A 21,575-nucleotide genomic window follows, 5' to 3' on the forward strand; every position below is an offset into this window, starting at 1 on the left:
TTTTTTTTTTTTTTTTTTTTTTTTGGAGAAACTGTAGTCATCCAGAACTCAACTCCTTAATTTAAATTAGCACATGAGGATGTACCAGGTCAAAGTACATTTATGAAGCCCAGAACTTTGCTTTCTCTGAGGTAGAGTCACATTATCTATATCTATCTATCTATCTCCTAGGCTGGTCTGCAACTCCGAAGCCTCCAGCCTCAGCCTCCCAAGTGCTGGGATCAGAGGGGTGTACACCACAACCAGCCCCAAACCAGAGACTTGGCTGCTTGTGTGATACTCCACAATATGAAGGCATTGTGCCTCATCCCACATTCTACTTATACCCACAGTGTTCAGTTTCTCACTTAGGAAATAAAAATATGGCCACCCCACATTCTGCTTATACCCAGTGTTCAGTTTCTCACTTAGGAAATAAAAATAAGGTTAACCTTTCTACAAAAAAAAAAAAAAGGGGGCTGGACAACATTTTTTGTTGGGATACACTCCTAGAAGTTTAGATTTGAAGGTTAAACAAAATAGACTACAAAAGAAAAAAGACTCAGGGTGGTGGTGGCGGCGGTGGTGGCAGTGCACACCTTTAATCCCAGCATTTGGGAGGCAGAGGCAGGCGGATCTATGTGAGTTTGAGTGAGGCTAAAGTGGCCTATAAAGGGAGTTCCAGGACAGCCAGGGCTACACTGAGAAACTCTGTCCTGAAAAGCCAACCAACCAACCAACCAAGACTAAAGATAGCCATGTACATGTAACAGGATTTTAATACATTACTTTAATACTTCTCCAAAAGGAAATAACATTTGCAATACTTACAACTTTTAAAATCTAAATTAAAAAAAAGGGGTTTTGAAGAGCACTTAGGAAAACAATAAAGAGCTCTGTGTGGTTAGGACACCGTTGACACCTTTTAAACCACTCCCTCACTACATAAAACACATTATTGAGGAGCTCAGTAACATCAGGGTTTCCTTCTTAGTTCAGGAACATGTCTCATGAAGTTGAGATAAGGTGCTTGTAATTCCAGAACTGTGGAATCAGTCAGAGGGTGCAGAGCTGCAAGTTTGAAGTCAGCTTTAGCTACATGACAAAAAACTGTCTCAAATGTCCCTTGACCCTTCCAAATTAATGTCTTTATGATTACAGAGTAAACATTATTACATTTACCAAAATGTCCTTTTTATCCCATAACGCAGGAATTCTTATTACCAGGACTTAGGGTGGCACACCAACCTCAATGCCACAGGAAATGCCGCTCTGCCTGTCACGCAGAGCTCTGCACGGCCTTACCTTGAGGGTCTGCTTTCTTGTAAGCGTTCCCAGCATCCACGAAGCTGGTGGCGGAGTCGTGCTTGCTCTGGAGCTGCATGTGGAGCTTGGCGGCTTGACAAAATGCATTTCCTGCAGCTGAGGAAGACGCCATGGTTAAACTGCGAGGCATGGCCTTTCCAAACAAGAGCCCAAGTCTCTAGAAGGAGGCCTTGCAGGCAGCGACCACAGGCATCCCACTGAGACAGGGCTTCTGGGTGTTGGCCACTTTTCCGGACAGTTCCAGAAGGCCTGCTTTCCTGAGCACACAGCCTCCTTTCTCAATGACTGTTAGCCAAAATGTATGCTCTTGAACTCTAGTCCACATCACGAGATCAGCCCAACCAGGGGCACCCAGCTCACACAGCTAAAGGGCAAAGCACTGAAGCCAAGGGTATTCATCTCATCTCTCAATCCAGTGTCTGAGGCTCTCAGGTGTTATTATTGAGTCTGCTCCACTAGGAAAAACGTGGCTAAGAATGTCATGAAACCTTAGGGTTTGGGGGAAAGGCGTGGTTTGCTAAGGTAGGATCTTGCCCTTCCTGAAGCTGAACTCAATCCAATTCTGCCTCAGCCTTCCATATGTCAGGACTACAGTAATGTGCTACCATGCCCAGACTCATGTTCTGAATGGCTGGCCTCCAGCTGGTGGTGCTATTTGGTCAATTCTAGAAGCTTGAAGAGGTGTGCCTAGGTGAGGTCTGGGAACTAAAGCTTGTCAGGACCACCTTCCTTCCCTCGCTCTTCTTGCTTCCTGTCCACAATAAGGCGAAGAACCTCTCCCACCACCCCTCCTGGCATGCCATTCTGCCCACACACATGGGGTTAAACAAGCACAGAGTGAGTCTCTGAAACCATGAGCCAAGTGAGACTCTCCTCCTTCAGACTGTTCTGGGAGTTAGGAGCATCACTAACAACAGAGAAAAAGCAGTGCACTCCGCTAAGGAACCACTTGCTTTAAATTCACTCCTAAGAAATAAAACATCCAACTCTGTGAAAGCTTTAGTTGTTTCCGTATCCCAAGCACCCTCTCCACAGGCACTGACCTAATTCCCACATGGCCTTCTGATCACCAAGGAAAGGAAGCCATACAAACTCTGGAGCCTGCTCCAGTTCACTTTTTGATCTGTCCTTCTATTTCTGACAAAAGAGTACATGCCAAATTTAGAAAGCATTGACTCCCTAGCTTGGCATGGGTGCTCCTGTGGGCTCAGTGTTGGTATCCCCCACCCTTTGTATTTGAGTATACAAATGGTATAGTATTACCCACGAGGCCCTTTAAAAGAGTGGTTAATCCACACACGTATAAGTGGAATTAGCACTCTTATAGAAGATACTGAAAGGAGAAAGCTGCTATGCTCCCTCTGCCATGTGGGATGAAGCAATAAGATGGCACCTTAGAAGTGGTGAGGAGTCTTCACTTTTTTAATCCATACATTCCCTACATTCTGAGCAATATATTTCTGTATTTTTTTTTTTCCCAAGACAGGGTTTCTCTGTGTAGCCCTGGCTGTCCTGGAACTCACTCTGTAGACCAGGTTGGCCTCAAACTCAGAAATCCACCTGCCTCTGCCTCCCCAGTGCTGGGACTAAAGGCGTGCGTCACCACGCCCGGCATATTTCTGTATTTTATAAACTCCTCAGGTGAAGGTATTTTGTTCCAGCAGCATAAAAGGATTAATGCAAACACTAACCCGTGAGACCTGGCCTTAGGGCTACAGTTAGGTAAGAATAATCCCTGCTAGCAGCTGGAGAGCCACATTAAGACATACAAGAGTCTGAGAAGCACCACGGCTAAGCTGCAGGAAGAAAGCAACTGATCAGGAGCTTTGCCTGCCTCTGCCTTGGAAGAATGAGTAACCTGGCCCTGCCAGGAAGTGCTTGGGAGGGTCTAGCTCTGGAAGTACTCATGCCAGCCATGTTCATCACTGCAGACAAACCTCTCCCCAGCACATTCCAGCACGCTTCTCATTTCTTTACAAGCCCCACTGACATTTACTTTTGACTACGTTTACTGTCCCAGAACTAATCCTGACCTATCCTTTTCCTGTTGGGAGTATAGCCCACAGCTGGCTCCTTTCAGCTGCTTCTACCTCCCAGGTAACAGTTGATGCTGGTTATACAATTGCATGCTGCCACTTCATTGCTTGGAACACAAATTCCAATCACTGCTAACAAGAGCAGCTTGGTCTCTCTTGACCTGGAAGTGTCTTTAAAGGAGAACGGTCTCTGGGAAGTTACCCAACTTGTCAGTCTCAACGGTGGCTGAAAAGCAGCAGCTTAATCATTATAAAAGAACTTTTTGTTTTTTAAAGATTTACTTATTTATTTATTACATGTAAGTACACTGTAGCTGTCTTCAGACACACCAGAACAGGGCATCCAATCTCATTACAGATGGTTGTGAGCCACCATGTGATTGCTGGAATAAGAACTCAGGACCTTTGGAAGAGCAGTCAATGCTCTTAACCGCTGAGCCATCTCTCAAGCCCCCATCAAAGAACTTTTAAAATTATAGAAACAAAATGGTGTCATGATCACCATCAGTGCACCAGTGCTTTAACTTCGGGGCCTTGTTTACTCATTCAATTAACATACTGACTATCCACCACATCAGAGACACAAGTGTGGACCCTGGAGATGGAATCAGATTGCAAACACATAAACACTCCAAGGTCCATGCTAGTGAGGGCCACCATGTGATGATTCATGTAATTATAAATAACTAAAATACCTAGGTGGCAATGTGGGCTGTGGGGAAGAGTAGAGAGTTTCCAGGGAGAGATCACTGTTTATAAGGGGTAGTCAGAAGAGAGCTGGCTGAGAAGATAACATTTGAAGATGGACCAGAAGAATGCAACAAACAAGGGGAACGTATGCAGACAGGTAATGGCACATGCCAAGGCTCTGGGGTGGGCAGCTAGGATCACGAACATGAGCAGATGAGGTGAGACAAAAGAAGAAGACAGTCCCGGAAGGCCTGACCCAATATATGACCTGACTTACTCAGCCTCAGTAAAACTGACTGGGAGCTAAGCATGATGGGACATGCCTACTATTCTAGCATCTGGGAAACTGAGGCAGGAAGATGGCTCCAAATACAAGATCTATCTGGGCTTATTATGAGTTCCAAGATAGCCTGGGCAACAAAGTCAGTCAGGCACTGTCTCAAAACAAAACTGAGAAAGGACAGAACGTGGGGACACTGGGATACTCGCTGGACAATACCACCCTGGCAACAGACAGAGGCAAGGGTACATGGAAGGCCCCCACAGTCACACAGAGGATAAGGGCCTTTTCACCGAGCCTCCCGGGATCTGACCTTTCGACCTTACTCTTGGGTAAGATCCCTTTTACCTGTGATCAGAGGACTTGAATAGAAAAGATGGCTGTTGGGATGATTCTGTTTATCTTCTATTTGTACTTCAGGAAAATACAATGTGGGCATAAGTGCTTTTGAAATCCTTCCATTTCCCTTTTTACTAAAGCTCTATTGCAAGCTGACAAAGGAACATCAGAGTTAGAGGCACCTTTCAGATCCACCTAGCTCGAAAACATCTTCTGAAAGGAGCCACTTTGCCCTTTACCACAGCTATTTGCCAAGCGTGAGACCGATGTTCTCTCTGGCCCAAGGCTGTCTCTATGTTCACTTGCATAACGACCTCATCACCATCTGAGCTACAGAAGTCTCTTTCTCCAAGGGAAGAAGATATATTTTCTCTCTAATTAGTGTTTGCAAGGGCAATCCCCTTGGATGGGGAGAAGCACCCTACTGACCCGCTCGCTCCCTCTGAGGGTTTACCTTAAGGAATGTGCTAGCTAATGGGACAACGGTCTCCTACTGCCACTCAGTTCTCAGTGGATTTAGAGTAGAGAATGCTTCAATTCTCAACTCATACCAAGGCATTTCCACCTATCTTGTTAGTTATGACTTGTCCTATAATTAAGGCACTGGAATACAATTCTAAGAAGCAAGGTAGTTAGCAATTACTAACTACCTCCCTTGTCTGTGAAACTCTTTTATTTATTTATTTCTTTATTTATTTATTTAGTTAGTTTTTTTGAGACAGGGCTTCTCTGTCTAGCCCTGGCTGTCCTGGAACTCACTTTGTAGACCAGGCTGGCCTTGAACTCAGAAATCCACCTGTCTCTGCCTCCCAAGTACTGGGATTAAAGGCATGAGCCACCACTGCCTGGCTGTCCATGAAACTCTTGCTTTGAGATACCAGAAGCCTACTATACTGGGTGGCTGGCAGAAGCTGAGACAGACAATGCCCCAGTGCTCACCCTTGTTAGTTACCCAAGATGAGGATCCTTCCAGCTCCAATGCTTGGCTCACTCTTTAAAGGGAACACACAGTCCTGTCTCCCAACCAAACTGCTTTTAAAGTACCTGCCTGGTAAATAAACAAAATGTTGTACGTACCACTCCAGTTCTTGGCCATCTTGAACATATTTGCCGCTCTGGTATACATTTCACATGCCTCTTCTATTCTTGTATTTCCTCTGAGAGAAATTTAAATGCAAGGTTACATTTCTGTTCTTGTTAATAACCATTCATATCTTTCCTCCCTCACAGAAATAATACTGAGGTTATTACTGTATTCATACTTATTATTACTAATAATGTTATCATAATAATTATTACTATATTATTATAACTCTGAAATACTCAATGAGCTCTTCTATGCACAAGACAAACTACAGAATCTTAACAGCTATTCAAAAACACAGATACTCTTTGTGGTAGTTTGAATAGGTATGACTCCCATAGACTCAGGTGTTAATGCTTGACCCCCGGGGAGTGGCACTATTAGGAGGTATGGCCTTATAAGAATGGGTGTGGTCTTGATGGAGGAAGTGTATATGTCACTGTGGGGGGCAGGCTTTGAGGTCTCCTAAGTTCAAGCTCCACCCAGTATGGAATAAAGCCTCTTGCTGCCTTTGGATCAAGATGTAGAACTCTCAGCTCCTCCAGCACCATGCCTGCCTAGATGCTGCCATGTTTCCCGCCATGATGACAATGGATTAAACCTCTGAAACTGTAAGCCAGCCCCAATTAAATGTTTTCTTTTATACGTGTTGCCCTAGTCATAACAATGTTTTTTCCTAACAATGGAAACACAAACTAAAAGACTCTTTTTGATCCCAAATTCCAGATGAGGAGGCTGAGGAATGGAGTGCTAAAGTCACTGCATTGGACCACACAGCAGATACCATAAAAACAACACCCAAAGATATGGTGAATCCAAGGTCTACAAATGTAACTACACTGTAACTTAGGGCTCAGTGGCTAAGGACACGTGTTCTTGCAGAAGACCTGGGTCCAGTTCCTATCACTTATATGGTGGCTCAGGTCTGTAACTCTAGTACCAGGAAGATCTGATAGCAATAGGGATGTATGTGGTACCAATACATACATGTAGACAAAATACTCATACACAAAAATAAATATATCTAATTTGTTTTTAATACAAGTTTTCTATCAGGAAGGGCAAATAGATTTCTTTATATTAGAAAGGTACTTCTCAGAGAAGATTATGTTTTGAGGGTAAAGCTACTTTATCTTGCCATTCTTTATCACCTAATGGACAGATGTGGTGGCCCAGGCCTGAAACACCCACACTGTAGTGACAAAGGCAAGAGATGGGTGAGTTCCAGGCCAGCCTGAGCACCATGGTGAGACTACCTCAAAAGCAATGCCCCAATCATCTCAAAGCCACAAAACCCAGAAACAGAGTACTGAGAAAGTGCCACATTATCAGAGTACTGAGAAAGTGCCACATTATTTTGCTGCTCTGCTACTGTGTGACAGGTGAGCCCTGGCACAGTTCAGCCTGTCTCCAATATGGAAGCACCTTAGAGTCACAGCCTCACCAGGTACAGAAAATCACTGTGTAATATCTTGAGAAGAGGGCACTCCACAGCAGCTAGAATACATGTAGTTCTAGAAAGTTCTTCGCTTGATAGCAATTCCACTGTCTGATAGCTTAATTTTTATTTATTTTTAATTATAAAAATTACTTTATGTATCTAAGTGCTTCTTTGCATGTATGTTTGTATACCATGTATGTGCAAGTGCCCACAGAGCAAAGAAGGGACATCAGAGCTCCTTGAACTGGGGTTACAGATGGTTTTGAGCCACCATGTGGATGCAAGACTCAAACCAGGTCCTCTGAAAGACCAGCCAGTGCTCTTAACCACTGAACTATCTTTTCAGCCTCTAAGAGATAGCTTTATGCAGTCAGCAATTTCTTCAGACATAAAGCCAAATTAATCTTTGGTGTTTACCTTTTAGAGTTTCTAAATTCTACTCTGCTTCTAATTAGCTCAGACCATTCCACACAAGATATCTTGTCTGTCTACACTGCAAATATAAAATCACAGAGGAAAACCAAGGCCCAAGAGACTCTGACTGCAGCACATACAATGAGGACCTCAGAGTGGAAGTGAAAACAGACAGGGAGTGAACACAAGGACATGTCCATTGAGCGTGGGTAGGTCATGATCAGTGAACTAGGAGAGCTAAAGCAAGGGCTTGTGGGGTAGGATCTCTCCCCTTTGCTCCTCTGCCACACAAGTGTACAACATCTGTCCCCTCCCTGCACGCTTCCACCATTTGAGGATAGCAAGGGCTCGCAGCAAATGCCAGTACCTTGACTTTGTAAGTTCTATTCTCCAGAACTGAGAAATCCACCCCTTTAAACTACTCAGTCTCAGGCATTCTGTTGTGATGTCACAAACCAGACGTATGACATCTAGAGCCAAGAGTACCGGGGAAAGGCAGGAAGGGTGCCACTGGCAAAGGGTGCATTGTTTCATTTGGGGGAGGCAGGAAGGGTGACACTGGCAAAGGGTATGCTCTTTCATTTGGGGCTGTTTTTTTTCATGGTTGCACAGCTCTAATATGTAAACATTTTAAAAGATCAGTACACACTTTAGAAGACAGGTAAATTATTTGCTAGGTGAATAATATCTCAATAATACTGCTACCCCTGGCTGCCAAATAAATGACCTGGGGCCATGTCACACCTGGGGCAGGATGTCATCAAGCTATTCCAAAAAGGAAAGCTTTCAACCTCAGCCTTCAGGTCCCTTTTCTCTATTTCAAATCTCCATTAAATTCTTTTAAAGACTTGCTTCCTTTAGATAAGTGAGTGTCTACTTGTGTGCCTGTTGCCTGCAGAAACTCAAAGAGGGTGTCAGATCCCCTGGATCTAGAATTACAGATGGTTGTGAGCTGCCCTGTAGGTGCTGGAAACTGAACCAAGACCCTCCGGAAGAACAGCCAGTGCTCTTAACCTGTGAGCCATCTCTCCAATCCATCTATATTTCTTCTTCTTTTTTTTTTCTAAAAAGCAATGAACTAATAGTCTTCCCTAGTGGAAAAGTCCTCACACGAGAAATTTCTCACTTTTAGTCACAGTTAACATGCGCTAGCCTTTCTCTGAGTCTTGTTTTCTGTCAAGTACCCAGAATCCAGAACTGTAATTACAGTCAGTGCAGCCATTCTTATTAAGTTTCTAAATACAACTAGCTTAATTAAAATGTACCTTATCCTACTTTCAAGATGCAAACAACAGAACTCGTGTGCTGTGCTAAGCTCACACCCAGATACTGCCCCAACAGGTCACTTTTTTAAATTATTATAATAACCAGAGAAGCTACTTCCTTCATCTCACAGAAGAGTCACTGTCATCTGCAGCTCCCCATGTCCACTCAGCACCGTGGTGCAGCTAACTCCTGACTTCAAATCTAGAGATCTTTGTGAGAAGGCGGAACGAGCTAGCCAGACTGGATCAACAGACACCAGTTCTGATCAGAATTACAACAAGCATTCTCATTACCTGAGAAGGGGGAAGGGATGGCTTAGTGGTTAAGAACACAAACTTCTTTTGCAGAGGACCTGAGTTTGGTTCCAAGTACCCACAATGGGTAACTCACAACAGCTTGTAACTCTAGATATAGATCCCACAGCCCCTGACCTCAAAAGGTACCTGCATTCATATGCACACACCCATACAGGCACACAAAAATCAATCTTAAAAACAAAACAAAAAAAAAATGAAGAAAGCCAGGCATATATACCTAAAACCCTCAAACCTGGAAGATAGCAGTATAATGATCAGACATTTAAGGTCATCCTCAGTAAGTTCGAGGCCAGTCTGTGGTACATGAGAACCAGTCTCAAAAACAAACAGATAACGACAAACCATCCAGGGAAGACTCATCATCAAAAACAAAAACAAAAACCAACCAGGATATAGGCTGGGGCTATGGCTCAGCTGGCAGAGTGCTTGCCTACTATGGTCAAAGCCCTGGGTACGATCCTCACCCAATCCATCTAAACTGCACAGGAAGGACCATATCTATAATAGCAGCACTTAGGGAGTAAAGGCAAGGGCATCAAATGTTCAAGGTTATCATCCACAATAAAATGTGTCTCAGGCCCACCTGGGATACATGAGCCTTTGCCCACAAGTGGGGTGGGTAAGCATTGGGTAGCCATATAAAAATGAAAGTTAGGCTGCTGATAGGGTGAAGATTTATTTATTTATTTATTTATTTTGGTTTTTCGAGACAGGGTTTTTCTCTGTATAGCCCTGGGGAGTGCGCCACCACCACCCGGCTAGGGTGAAGATTCTTGTCTGTCAACCTAAATTCAATTTCCAAACCATGTAAAGATGGAAGGGAAATAACAGACTCTACAAACAAAACTGCATACCTTTTGGAAAATGTCTTTAAAAATACCTCAATTAGTAACTTTATATACATGAACACTAAATATTATGAGTTTTAAAGAGCAATACTCAGTATTTATATTCAAATAATCCAACTGATGGCTACCCTGAGCTCCACAGAGAACAGACTATTCTTGGAAACACAACAGAGTTTGAAAATAATCTCTGCTATGAGGTAACATGATGCCAGCATATGGCACCAAAGTGGCATGAAAAAAAAGATAAACTGAGCTAAAGTAAGCATCCTTTGGTATCAGGAGTTTCTGACCTTGAACAAGGAGACACCTTCTCCACCAGGAAAGGAAACTCCAGCAGGCACAAGACCTGGCTCCACCTGAGGCCTCAGCCTAGCACCCCTTCTTTTCAGAGCCCAGAGCTCCTTGGCCACTTACTGAGAGCCTCTGAGGTCAGTCACTGTAGACCAAGGCCCAAGGCAGCCGTCTAAGGGCCAGTGAAGAGCAAAGCTGCCACAAGTTAATTAATCCCCAAATCCTCTCAAGTCCTATTATTTCCCCACCCCAAGTAATCACTGTTTGGAGCACAGAGCACGCTGGCAACTATAATACAAACTATTTTAAAACTGTGGGTGGGAGGAGGGAGGTATCAAAGTAGACTGGAGTGAATTAATGGCACACACATCATGAGATGTACCCAAAAGAAAAAGGTGACAACTGCAGAGGCAGAAATAAAGCTGCCTCTAAAAATCACAAGATATTAGAGTAGGAATATCTCAAATAATTACAGCTACGGCAACGTATCCGTGTGCAGGCACAGCCAGAGAGAATTCAGGTCTGTAATCCGGACACCCTGAGGGCTACTACAGAGACAAGAACCACTGTGCTTATCACTGGGATGATGGTGAGGTATGTAGACAGGAGGCTGTCACTCAGGGCAGTGCTGCTTCTTCACTGGCAGGAACATCTCCTCAGCCTAACCTGCAGCAAGAGGTCAGACCAGGGCCCAGCACACAGGTTACAATGACAGCACTGGCTGCTGAGTGTGTTGATGGACGAATCAGTCCACATCACTGGTTTTTTGGTTTGTTTTTTTGTTTGTTTGTTTGTTTTGCTGCTCCTGGTGGTTTTACTGTTGTTGAGTTTGTTTTCTGTTTTTTCCAGACATGCAGTAGTGATCCCAGCTCCACACAGCAATTTTTAATAAGCTGTCCATGTGTTCCTCAAGGTAGCAAGCAAAAATAGAAAATATCGAGAAAGGAGACACAAATCCACTCACTCTCTGTTTAAAAGTATCTCTGCCAAAAATATGGAAAAGGAGAGAGGATAAAATAACAGCAAGAAAGTCTGAAAAAGTCATAAGAAATCATACTATTACTATCTTCCTTAAAAATCTATAATGTATATATAAGTCTATATAAATATGCATATATTGTTTACCTGGAAATTTCTCATCTGGGTTGAAAGTGTTCCCTCTAAGAGCCAAAGACGATATAACAAAACATCTAAATGTCAGCATGAATTTTGAGCTGTTGGTTGGTCAGTGTCTCAAATATCACAGGCTACTGATATTGCCACTGATTGCCTCCAAGGGGTGAAAGTAAAGTCTCCATTGCTGAAGACACCATACACTTCAAACTCAGGGCCCAAGGACACCTGAGCTGGAACTGACCTGAATGTCTCCTCCCCGAGGACTAACATTTATGGTACCAAAAAGCACCAAGCAAGCATCCAAAGGAGGAAGGCAAACAACAGCCCTACTCAGCTATGATGCCTATGAACCACAAAGGTGAACCAGCAACACTATAACCCTAGGGGCGCAATACTAGCAACTATACCATGGCAGCAACCAACAGCTCTCTAATTAGACGTAAGACCTGCTCAACAAGAAGGATATCTACCTGGTACTGGAAACCTTGCCACTACCCAGTGCTAGTGAAGTCATAGATTTTGAAGAAGCACCGGCAACCTCCACTTTTCTAAACAGCAAAAACATAACTTGTACATTCTAAATGTTTGTCCTTATACTTACAGATAAGTCTAGTCTTCCCCACTCTTGAAGGAAACCTCTTTGCAACAAGATGGAGACCATTATAGAAAGCCATGACCAATAAGGACAGACCTGTAGAACCCAGTCCCAATGGATACATCTACAAAACAACTCCCCCAAGGCTCAGGGAAGAGGGGGCAGAAAGATTTTAAGAGCCAATCAGGGAGCTTCTGCGAGATTACTGTCTCCTAGGAACATCAGAAGCTATAACCATGAAGTCTCACCAATATCACAGCCTAAACATGAGCTGAATAAATATAACAACAGACACACCAAAGTAGATGAGGGGTAAAGCCGGCAAGGTTTCAACCCAAAGAACTACAAGCGACCAAGGAATGGGAGTGAGAGAAATAGTCTTCCCTAGGGAAAAACTACCAATTGATTACCCAATTTTAAATGGTCAGCCCTGCATGCATGCATGCATGCATGCATACATACATTATACAGACTAAGCAGGAAGAGGGTCACTTGAGTGGGCCTTGGCATTTATTGCTGGACCCTGCTTCCTGTATGGTCTTTGCTTCTCGTTCCATAGGTGAGAAGTCCCAGCCACATGATCCTATAGTAATGAAACCACTTCCTATCATACCTCTACCATGATGGACTTCTCTCAAACCTCAAGCCAAATAAATTCTTAAGTTGCTTTAGTTAGATATCTGCTAAGTCCACTCCAATGCATTCTGCTTGGTAGGCCTAAGGGCCTGAAAACAGTCATGAGGCGAAGAGTTTCAAGTAAACAGCCTCCTGGAACCTTGGCATTCCCATAGCCCGTAAACTCAAACCCTGTCCCTGCATTAGTCTAGTGTTTGGATCCGTGTGCTCTCTTTCAGTATTGTTTTATTATAAGTGCCTTTAAGGATTGATTTTTGACATAGCTAAGCCTCCACTAGTGTTCCAACGGTTCCTAGAAAATCCTTGAAGCCTACAGTGAGCTTGGAATTTACTAAGAATGTTACCTATTCAGTAACTTTCAAATTCACTTCTAGTAGAGACAGTGAAAATAATCAGGCATTACAAAGTACAGAGCTAGGAAAGCTCAGGGCTAGTCTGCATAGTGATTACTTAGGACAATAGCCGAGTCACACCCAAACACAGGAACACACAATGGCCTAGCAAATAGGTGGGTTGTTGTGGAAAGAGTTAGTGGAAGGGAATTCCCCGGGTACAGGTTTCTTCACTAGGCCCAGAGGAATAGCATAATCAGGTATTTACTAAAGGACCCCTGGTGGTGGGCTTAATGATAGACTAGCATTTCATCAGAGCATTCACCTGGCTCCATTTTAAGTGGTAAACATGGCCTGGTCCCTGGCTGTCCTGGAACTCACTTTGTAGACCAGGCTGGCCTTGAACTCAGAAATCCGCCTGCCTCTGCCTCCCGAGTGCTGGGATTAAAGGCGTGCGCCACCACGCCCGGCTGTATGTATTCATTTTTGTTTTGTGTCAATGTAACTTGGCAGATGTGTTCGCCTGGCTTTTTCTTGTTTTTCTTGTTCTGTATAAAAAAGTCTGGTGTTCGTTTGGACAATACATTCAGATCCACACTCCCTTGTGTCATGTCTGTTACCCCATTCTCGCCGACTCCATGTCCACCTGCCAGAACCCCTGATTTCCCACGGATTGTGACAGATCTCCTGTCACAGCAAAAAGTAAATAATAAAACATCTATATCAGAGGTGGGGTTATTACAGTGATAAACCTGTTCATAGGCTGATTTACAGGAGAAATATGGAGGAGATTGGAGACACAGACTAGCAAAGCCCTGGAGTGCTATAAATAGAGATTAAAGTGCTATTGCAGTGGGGGTAGGGAAGAATGCTGATACAAATGTGAACATCGGGGGTGTGACTCACTGGGTTTCAGAGAGAAACAAGGACTATCAGGAACAGGCCATTTGTGGCACATTCTGGCAAAGAATCTGGCTAGGTTCTGCCCCATCCTGGAAACTTGCATGAGGGTGAATTAAAAAGTAATGGACTAAGTACTTTGTAGAATTCCAAGACACAATAATATCCAGGCTATAGAATGGTCACTGCTTAGAGCTCTTAACCAGATTTAGGTGGACAAGTGGAGTAGAAAGATCGGGAAAACATAGTTTCTAGAGGAAAGGAATATGAGCAGTTTGAAACCTGTGGGCAGCTGGGTGGTGGTGGCACACACCTTTAATCCCAGCACTTGGGAGGCAGAGGCAGTTGGATCTTTTAGTTCCAGGCCAGCCTGGTCTACAGAGCAAGCTCCAAGATGGTCAGGGCTACACAGAGAAACCCTTGAAAAACCAAAAGAATAAAAGCTGTGGGTACCATGGGCTTGGAGAAAGCATCTGCCAAGTGTTAAAGAGACTAGAGCCAAGAAAGAGAAATCACAGACACTGAGTAGAATAGGAAAAGTGTCTTAGTGGGGCGGGGTGGGGGGGTGGGGGGGGCGGGGCGGTGGCAGGGAGGGAGCATGGTTGCACACACCAAGAACTTCAGAACTTGTTTGCAAACCCTGCATATTAAAACTACTTTTATTCTGTATTGACGGTCACTGAGATGCATAGACTTTAGATCTAACTAATCTTGTTGTATGTTTTCCTCCTATAAGTGTTTTTACAATAAAGCTTTAATAAAAGTAATTTTTTATATGTGCATTTGTGTATATCAGACTTCAGGTGAGTGCATAATGGTCAGAGGACAGGTTTCGGGAATTGGTTCTCCCTTTCACCTCTTTGAAGTGGGGTCTCCCTTGTTTTTGCTGCTAGGCTGCATACTCCAGACTTGCTGGCCTGAGAGCTTCCAACTGAGTCTTACGTCTCTATTCCACACTCCAACTCATAGGAGTGCTGGGATTACAGATGCACGCTACTACAGTCTACTTAGTGAGTTTAAGGCCAGTGTGGCTACATGATGCTTTGGCTTGGGAAGAAGGAAGGAGGGAAGGAAGAGGAGGGAAATAAGTTTGACAGAGAGTCTCTAGGGTGTCTTGCTCTAACAGAGAACTAACAGGGAGTGTCTCTAACCTAGAGCAATGTTCTTCTAAGCTTAGACCACTGTAGCCATGGCCCAAGAGGAAAGGCTATATCCCAAGCAAGCAGAATCTGGCACTGTACACATGGTAATGGTTTGGGAGGTATGAAAAATATAAATAATGGGGTCATATAGGCTTGCTCTAAAGTTTTAGAAGACGCTGCAACAAGGAAGCATGTGGCTAGATTCCCTGCGAGAAGGCTCTGAAAAGCCATTGCACAAAGCCATGAAAGTGAAACCCGAGTTGTAATGAGGACCTCAGGATAAGGGACAGCTGCTGTGGGGCTACTCTCAATGTTTAGGAGCCTGCCTAAGTAAGGACTGAGTAAGTACCAGGTTCTCAGCATCTCAGCATGATGTGGCTCTTGTTACTATCTTAAAGTTCACTTAATAAATTCTGACTTTTTTCTTCCATCCTCTGCTTCTGGTGCTGCAGAGGACCTGATTAAAACAGAAGTATGGGATAGATTTGTAGTTACCAAGGTTTGGGAAGGGGTATGGGGCAGGAGAAGGCAGGGGGGAGGGGGAGGATGATTAACAGGTACAGGTATGTAGGTGATCACATGGAAGAATGTCTCATGTTCTACAGGACAGCAGGATAAACACTGTTGACAACACTTCAAAATAGCCAGTGGAGACGACTCTGAATTTTCCCCACAGAGATACAAAAAGTATCTGGGGTGATTAATTTTGATAACTGCTCTGGTTTGCACAATACAGTTAACATGGAAATGTCATATTGTAGTACATTTATGTGCCATTTGAAAACAATATGTTTATTAAACAAGTAGGAGAAGGAAGATACCATTTAAGATTCCCAGCCCAAGGAGAGGGGAGGCAGCAATCAAAAGTTCCTTCATTTTTCCATTAACTGATGACAGAGCTCAGTGTTCAGCATGAAAGACTAAAAGTCCAGGGCTTGGGTCAGACCACATGCACATAATGCCATTCACAGCCTGCTCAGAGAGGCAGTCAGCTAGGAGACGAGGAGAAGCAACCAGGCTGGGTGCTAGCACATGCCAACAAAATGACGCCTCAAAGCTCACTCCTGCATATTCAGATGGGATGGTATGGGGGGATCATGAATTCTCAAGCAGAATCCTCCACTCTACATTTAACAACTGGCTATCAAAAGTATTAATTTAGTTTAATTTTCTGAATAAGGTAAGAGGATAGGTATGTGTAGTTGAGAAGGCTAACTGGCCTTCTGGCAATGCTCTGATCCACCTTCATAGGCAGAGTATGTGCCAATAAGAGCCAATAACAGAAGGTTGGTTTAAAAAAAAAAATAGGTAAATGCCTAAGAAAGCAAAGGACAGCACCAATTCAAAAAACCTACAATCCAGTTCCACACAACCAGATCTGACTGGTGACATTCTAAACACATCTTCCCAGGTGTGGTAGTGGCACACACCTTTAATCCCAGCACGCAGGAGGCAGAGGCTTGAACTGTTCGACTCCAGCTGTATCTATATAGTGAATTACAGCCAGAGCTACATAGTGAAATTTTTTCTAAAAAAAAATCTTTATAAAACGTAATCTTTGACCTGAATTTTGATCTTTATAAAATATTAATAACCTATAATTCCCAAAGGACAATGTTACCTAAACATAAACGTACAAACACAACCTGCATATAGGAAACCTCCACTCAAATGGAGCTAAGGAGAAACAAATCCAGTGTGCACAGCTCCTGGTGTTAAGTCAGGAGGAGGTCTGTGGGTCAAAGGGCTAAGATTCAGGGAGAGCCATTCCCCAGCAAGGGAGCCCTGACTGAGGAATCCCTAGGCCAGGCATAGACCTGAAGGGTCAGTTCAGTTCAGGTCAGGAAACTGAAGAAGAGTGCCTTGGACAGAGCCACAGTCTCTAGAAGACTGCCTTTGGGAGAGAGGGAGGGAACTCCTTACCAGGTGGCAGAGCAAGGAGAGAAGGCAAGCTGCAGAGATCAGCTCAGTTTTGCCTACGGAAGGGGACCTCTAACTATTGCTCCATGGTGCCAGTCCTTCCAGACACTGTACCCAACTCTGCAGCAGCAAAGTCTAAGAAGCTGGCTAAGACTCCTATCCCTCCTCTCCTGATACAGAAGCCCATGTTGCCACCTGCTGCTGCTGGCTGTGGGGCTCCGAGGAAGTCTTGGGTGAGTGTGTAATGTTGACATTGGTTTGGCTATGTCTAGGATCCAGCATCCCCGATCCATGAGAAATTGGCAAAGCCTTCCCCACACGGGTCAGCCTCAGAATGGGTGACAAAGGCTTCCTACAGCCTGAACCGGTTTAGAGAGCTCTTACTAAGACTAGCAAATCCCTACTCTGAGTGCTGTAGGCAGCAATCACACCGAGGTTCTGGGTTGTTGCATAGGGGATACCCTCCATCAGAGCATGGCCCGCCCACCTGTCGGTGTGTCTATGTGCCTGTCCTTTCTTCTTTTGCTCCTTGCTGCCCCTTATCAGCGTCAAGGGCAAGTCCTGCTGAACTCAGTGGGAGACAGTCCAGTAGACTGACTGACTCCATGTACTTAAGAGTCCTCCAAAGAGGGAAGAGGAAACAAATGTTTCAGCCAGAATCTCAGAAAATTCCCAAGATACAAAGAATACCTGAATCTAAACACTGAACCAGCCAACATTGTACTAAGGTCCACTGAGGAATCCTGGTAAGCTACCCAATTCCATAAATAAAGAAAATCTCTGGGCTCCCAAATCAAAAGACAAAGGTGAGGCTGGGTGTGGTGGTGCACACCTTTAGTCCCAGCACTTGGGAGGCAGAGGCAGGTGGATTTCTGAGTTTGAGGTCAGCCTGGTCTACAGAGTGAGTTCCAGGACAGCCAGGACTGCACAGAGGAAACCCTGTCTCACCCCCTCCCCACAAAGGAGCAAAAGTACAAACCAGAACATCACAGGGGAAATTCAAGTTATAGCAGAGGCTGTCATGATGTGCAACCAGAGAAACCCTGTCTCAAAAAAAAAAAAAAAAGGCAAAGGTGCTTACAAACCTAAAAAATCAAGTTACGATTGGTTTCAATGCTAGTGTGCACAGCTGACAGCTGAATTTTCCAAGAACTAAAGAGAGAAACAAAATCACACTGCTATCTAATTGCCAGTTAAGCCATTTGTCACGTGCCACTAATCAAACCCCAAACTTCAGGAAGACTAAGAGAGGACCAGAGAATGTCAGCGGGTGGGCACTGGATACATTTTATCACAGATCTAAGACTAAAGAATATAATGAGAAAGGTTAAGAAAATAAAAATGCAAAGGATTTTTTTTTTTTTTGTCTAAATACAAATAGCAAAACTCCCACACCAAACCAACAAAAGCAGCAGCAGCCAGCGGAGGAGAAGGTACACACACTTTCAAGCACACGGGGGTTTCAAGCACACGGGGGATAGGTGTTTTCAGAACAAATGAAATAATGAGGTCTAAGTAAGGAGCAGGAGCTGGACTATTTTTAAAAGCTTTATGTCATAAATGTAACAGATGAACAAACCACAAACATCTACAAATAAAGAGATCACAAAATAATCAAATAAATTATAAAATACAGTAAGTTCAACAAAATGCTTCAACAGTTGAGAACCAGTCACATCAATATCACTTTCAGATTTGCTCACAACACAGAGCCACAAAAGAGGCACAGCTAATGTGAGTCTCCTCTGAAAGGCTTAGGGTACAGAGCCAGAAATGCACCAGAGAGCTGAAGCGTTGCCTCGGCTGCTCTTACAGAGGCTACAGATTCAATTCCCAGCACCTATAAGGCAGTTCACAATTGTCTGTAACTCTAGTTTCAGAAGATCTGACATCCTTTTCTGGCCTCCTTGGGCACCAGGAACGCATGTGGTACAGACATACATGCAGGCTAAATACCTATATATGTAAAATAAAAAATAAATAAAAAATATTCTTAAGAGGTGGTATAAAAAACATACACCAGAAGTTTGAGACCAGTCAGGTCTACATGACTGAGTCTAGGCCAGCCAGAAGTAAACAGTGAGACTCTATCTTAAATATAAAACAAAACCAGCACACAACAGCCAACTCTGTTATATGTGTCACAACACAAGCTCAGATAGCCCTGCCATCCTGTAAAGGCTTCTCTAGCTCAATTCACCCACAGGACGGTTGTGATGTTGGTCCTTTCCTAAGGGCCTCACTCTTTACCCAGGGTGTCCCCCTTCTTAATGTCTCAAGAGAATAAAGACTCGGCAGAAACACAGAATAGGCCTGCAGTTCCAGGGGAAGTATATATCCTTTCCACTTAACTTCCCCAGACTCAGTCACAAAGCCATCACAGCTTGTGGGGAAGGAGGAGCTGGCTGACACAGGACACATGGCCACTGGATGACTCGTTCTTATATAACACATAGTCACAACATAGGAAATGTACACAATTTAAAAACATGTATGACATGTTTATAAACATCCTAGTATTCTAGAATGGACACGGTAGATTTAGGACTGAAAAGCATCATGTAAGATAAAATAAGCTCATTCTATAATATTAAAGATAAAGATCATAATGGAATTGTATTAACTGAATAAAGCAATAGTCACCTTCTTAAAGCAGAAACTATAGGAGATCCACAGAAACACACAAAGACAAGACGTTAACACGCTTCTCTCAGTCCAAAGCATATCAAATAAATAAAGACACAAAAGGCCTAGTCCTAATTATATAATCAGTAGTTAGATATTATAGGTCTCTATCAAACTGAGAAGCAAGCATCCACCTTCATATGGCCATTCATGAGCACTGATAACATATTAGTCAGCAAAGAAAGCAGAGAAATCACTGTTGGTTTTCTAATCACAAGGAAATAAAATAGAAATTTAACTTTTTTTTTTTTAAAGTCTCTTCTGTCTAGAAGGATGCCCCCAACAACTCCTAGATCAAAGAGCAAACAGACTTAAGATCAAAGCACTGTGTATCAGGTCTACAGTATACAGTTAAAGCAGTTTATGAATTCACACCTAAATCAGATTCATATAAGCAAAATAGAGCCAGAGGGAAAAATAAATGGTAAGAAAAATAAAAAAGCAACAAAGGCAGAAACAGAAATAAGGTAAAAGGTATGCAAGCAGCAAGCAGACGAGGATATTTACTGGCTGTTGGAGAATAAAGGATCAAAAAAATCAAGGGAGAAGAGGGAGGAAATCATAATGCAAAAGTATGTACCAAGAGTCAAAAAAGAAAATACTGAAAAAGAACTTAGAAATTAAAAAAGATTCTGGCATAACTCTGCAAGTCAAGTTTAGATTAAATGAATAATTTTCTGAGAAAATATAATTTACTAAAATTGACTTTGGAACAAATAGTGCATTTAAATATTCTAAATTTAACACACATATACACACACACACACACACACACACACACACACACACAAAACAACCCATGTTAGTGAAAGAACTTATTCACTGGGCTAGGGAGACACTCAGTGTTGGGAATGACAATACACACATTTGTAATCCCAGCACTGTTCAGGAGTACTGCTGGTGTGTATGCTGGCCATCAGCCGTGTGCCAGGTTCAGAGAGATACATACCCTTTCTCAAGAGAATAAAGCACAAAGTGTTAAAGGAGAGACATTCGCCATTCTCCTCTGGCTTCTGGATGTGTGCACATATACCACAAATGGTGAAAACAAACCAAGAAAAGAAATGAAAATACCCACTTACAAACCCAACAGTTTCACTATAAGTGTAGCTACACAACCCATAAAAAAAAAAAAAACATAGGAAGAGAGAGAAACACTTAAACTCTTTTCCTAAGATACCTACAACATCAACATTTCAACCTGATAAAGGTTATACACAGAGTCATAACAAGATAATTCTAAATAAACTGTGTAAAAGCAGGCTCCAACAGAGCTTGTTTAAAAAGAAAGAGAGAGGGGGGGGAGAGAGAGAGAGAGAGAGAGAGGAAGGAAGAAGAAGAAGAAGAAAAAAAACCCAATAGTTTGTTACCATTAATCTGGGAGGCTCAAGCAGGCAGAATGAGCACAAACTTGAAACCAGTTTGGGCTATAGTAAGACCCTCAAAGCATCTCAGAGGAGTTTATTCCAAGAATGAAAGGACTGTTCAACAGGAACCCACCCACTAATCAAGATATTGGTAATTTAAAGGAAAAAAACAATTTTTATCTCCACAGATATTGCTAAGGCTTTTCAAGTAAAACAATGGCCCATGATGAAAAATACCCAGTAAAACAGGATTCTGTTCCCTACTATGAGAAATATGCCTTAATTCAAACAATATTGACTAATTAATCACATGTAAGATTTTCATTGTTTTGATAAGTTCTACATGAAAACAGAAAAGTTAGCATTCTGAAATTCTAATTCCAACCTTGAACTTCCTGTGAACCGTGTGAGCTGCTGAAATTTTTTTTGAATGTAATGCTGATCTTATCATCAAATCAAATGAACACAGTTCTGCAGGCCTTACTGTATAAAGTCCCCTATGACTAGTGAGCTGGTGACATGGACACCCTTGGTTTACCCCACTTTTTTGCTATTTAAAAAAAAAAAAAAA

General features: G+C 43.0%; 1 protein-coding gene across 1 annotated transcript in view; it reads right to left on the reverse strand.

Annotated features, from left to right (window-relative positions):
• Nucleotides 1–21,575, reverse strand: part of Napb (NSF attachment protein beta) — a 45,723-nt gene that overhangs the window by 19,023 nt on the left and 5,125 nt on the right. Inside the window, exons 2-3 of the mRNA XM_021194283.2 lie at nucleotides 5,728–5,807; nucleotides 1,285–1,401 (exon numbers count right to left, since the gene is read on the reverse strand). Coding sequence (XP_021049942.1) covers nucleotides 1,285–1,401; nucleotides 5,728–5,807 — 197 coding nt within the window. The remainder of the gene's footprint in view (nucleotides 1–1,284; nucleotides 1,402–5,727; nucleotides 5,808–21,575) is intronic.

This window comes from Mus pahari, chromosome 3 (genome assembly GCF_900095145.1).
Source record: "Mus pahari chromosome 3, PAHARI_EIJ_v1.1, whole genome shotgun sequence".
Taxonomy (NCBI): domain Eukaryota; kingdom Metazoa; phylum Chordata; class Mammalia; order Rodentia; family Muridae; genus Mus; species Mus pahari.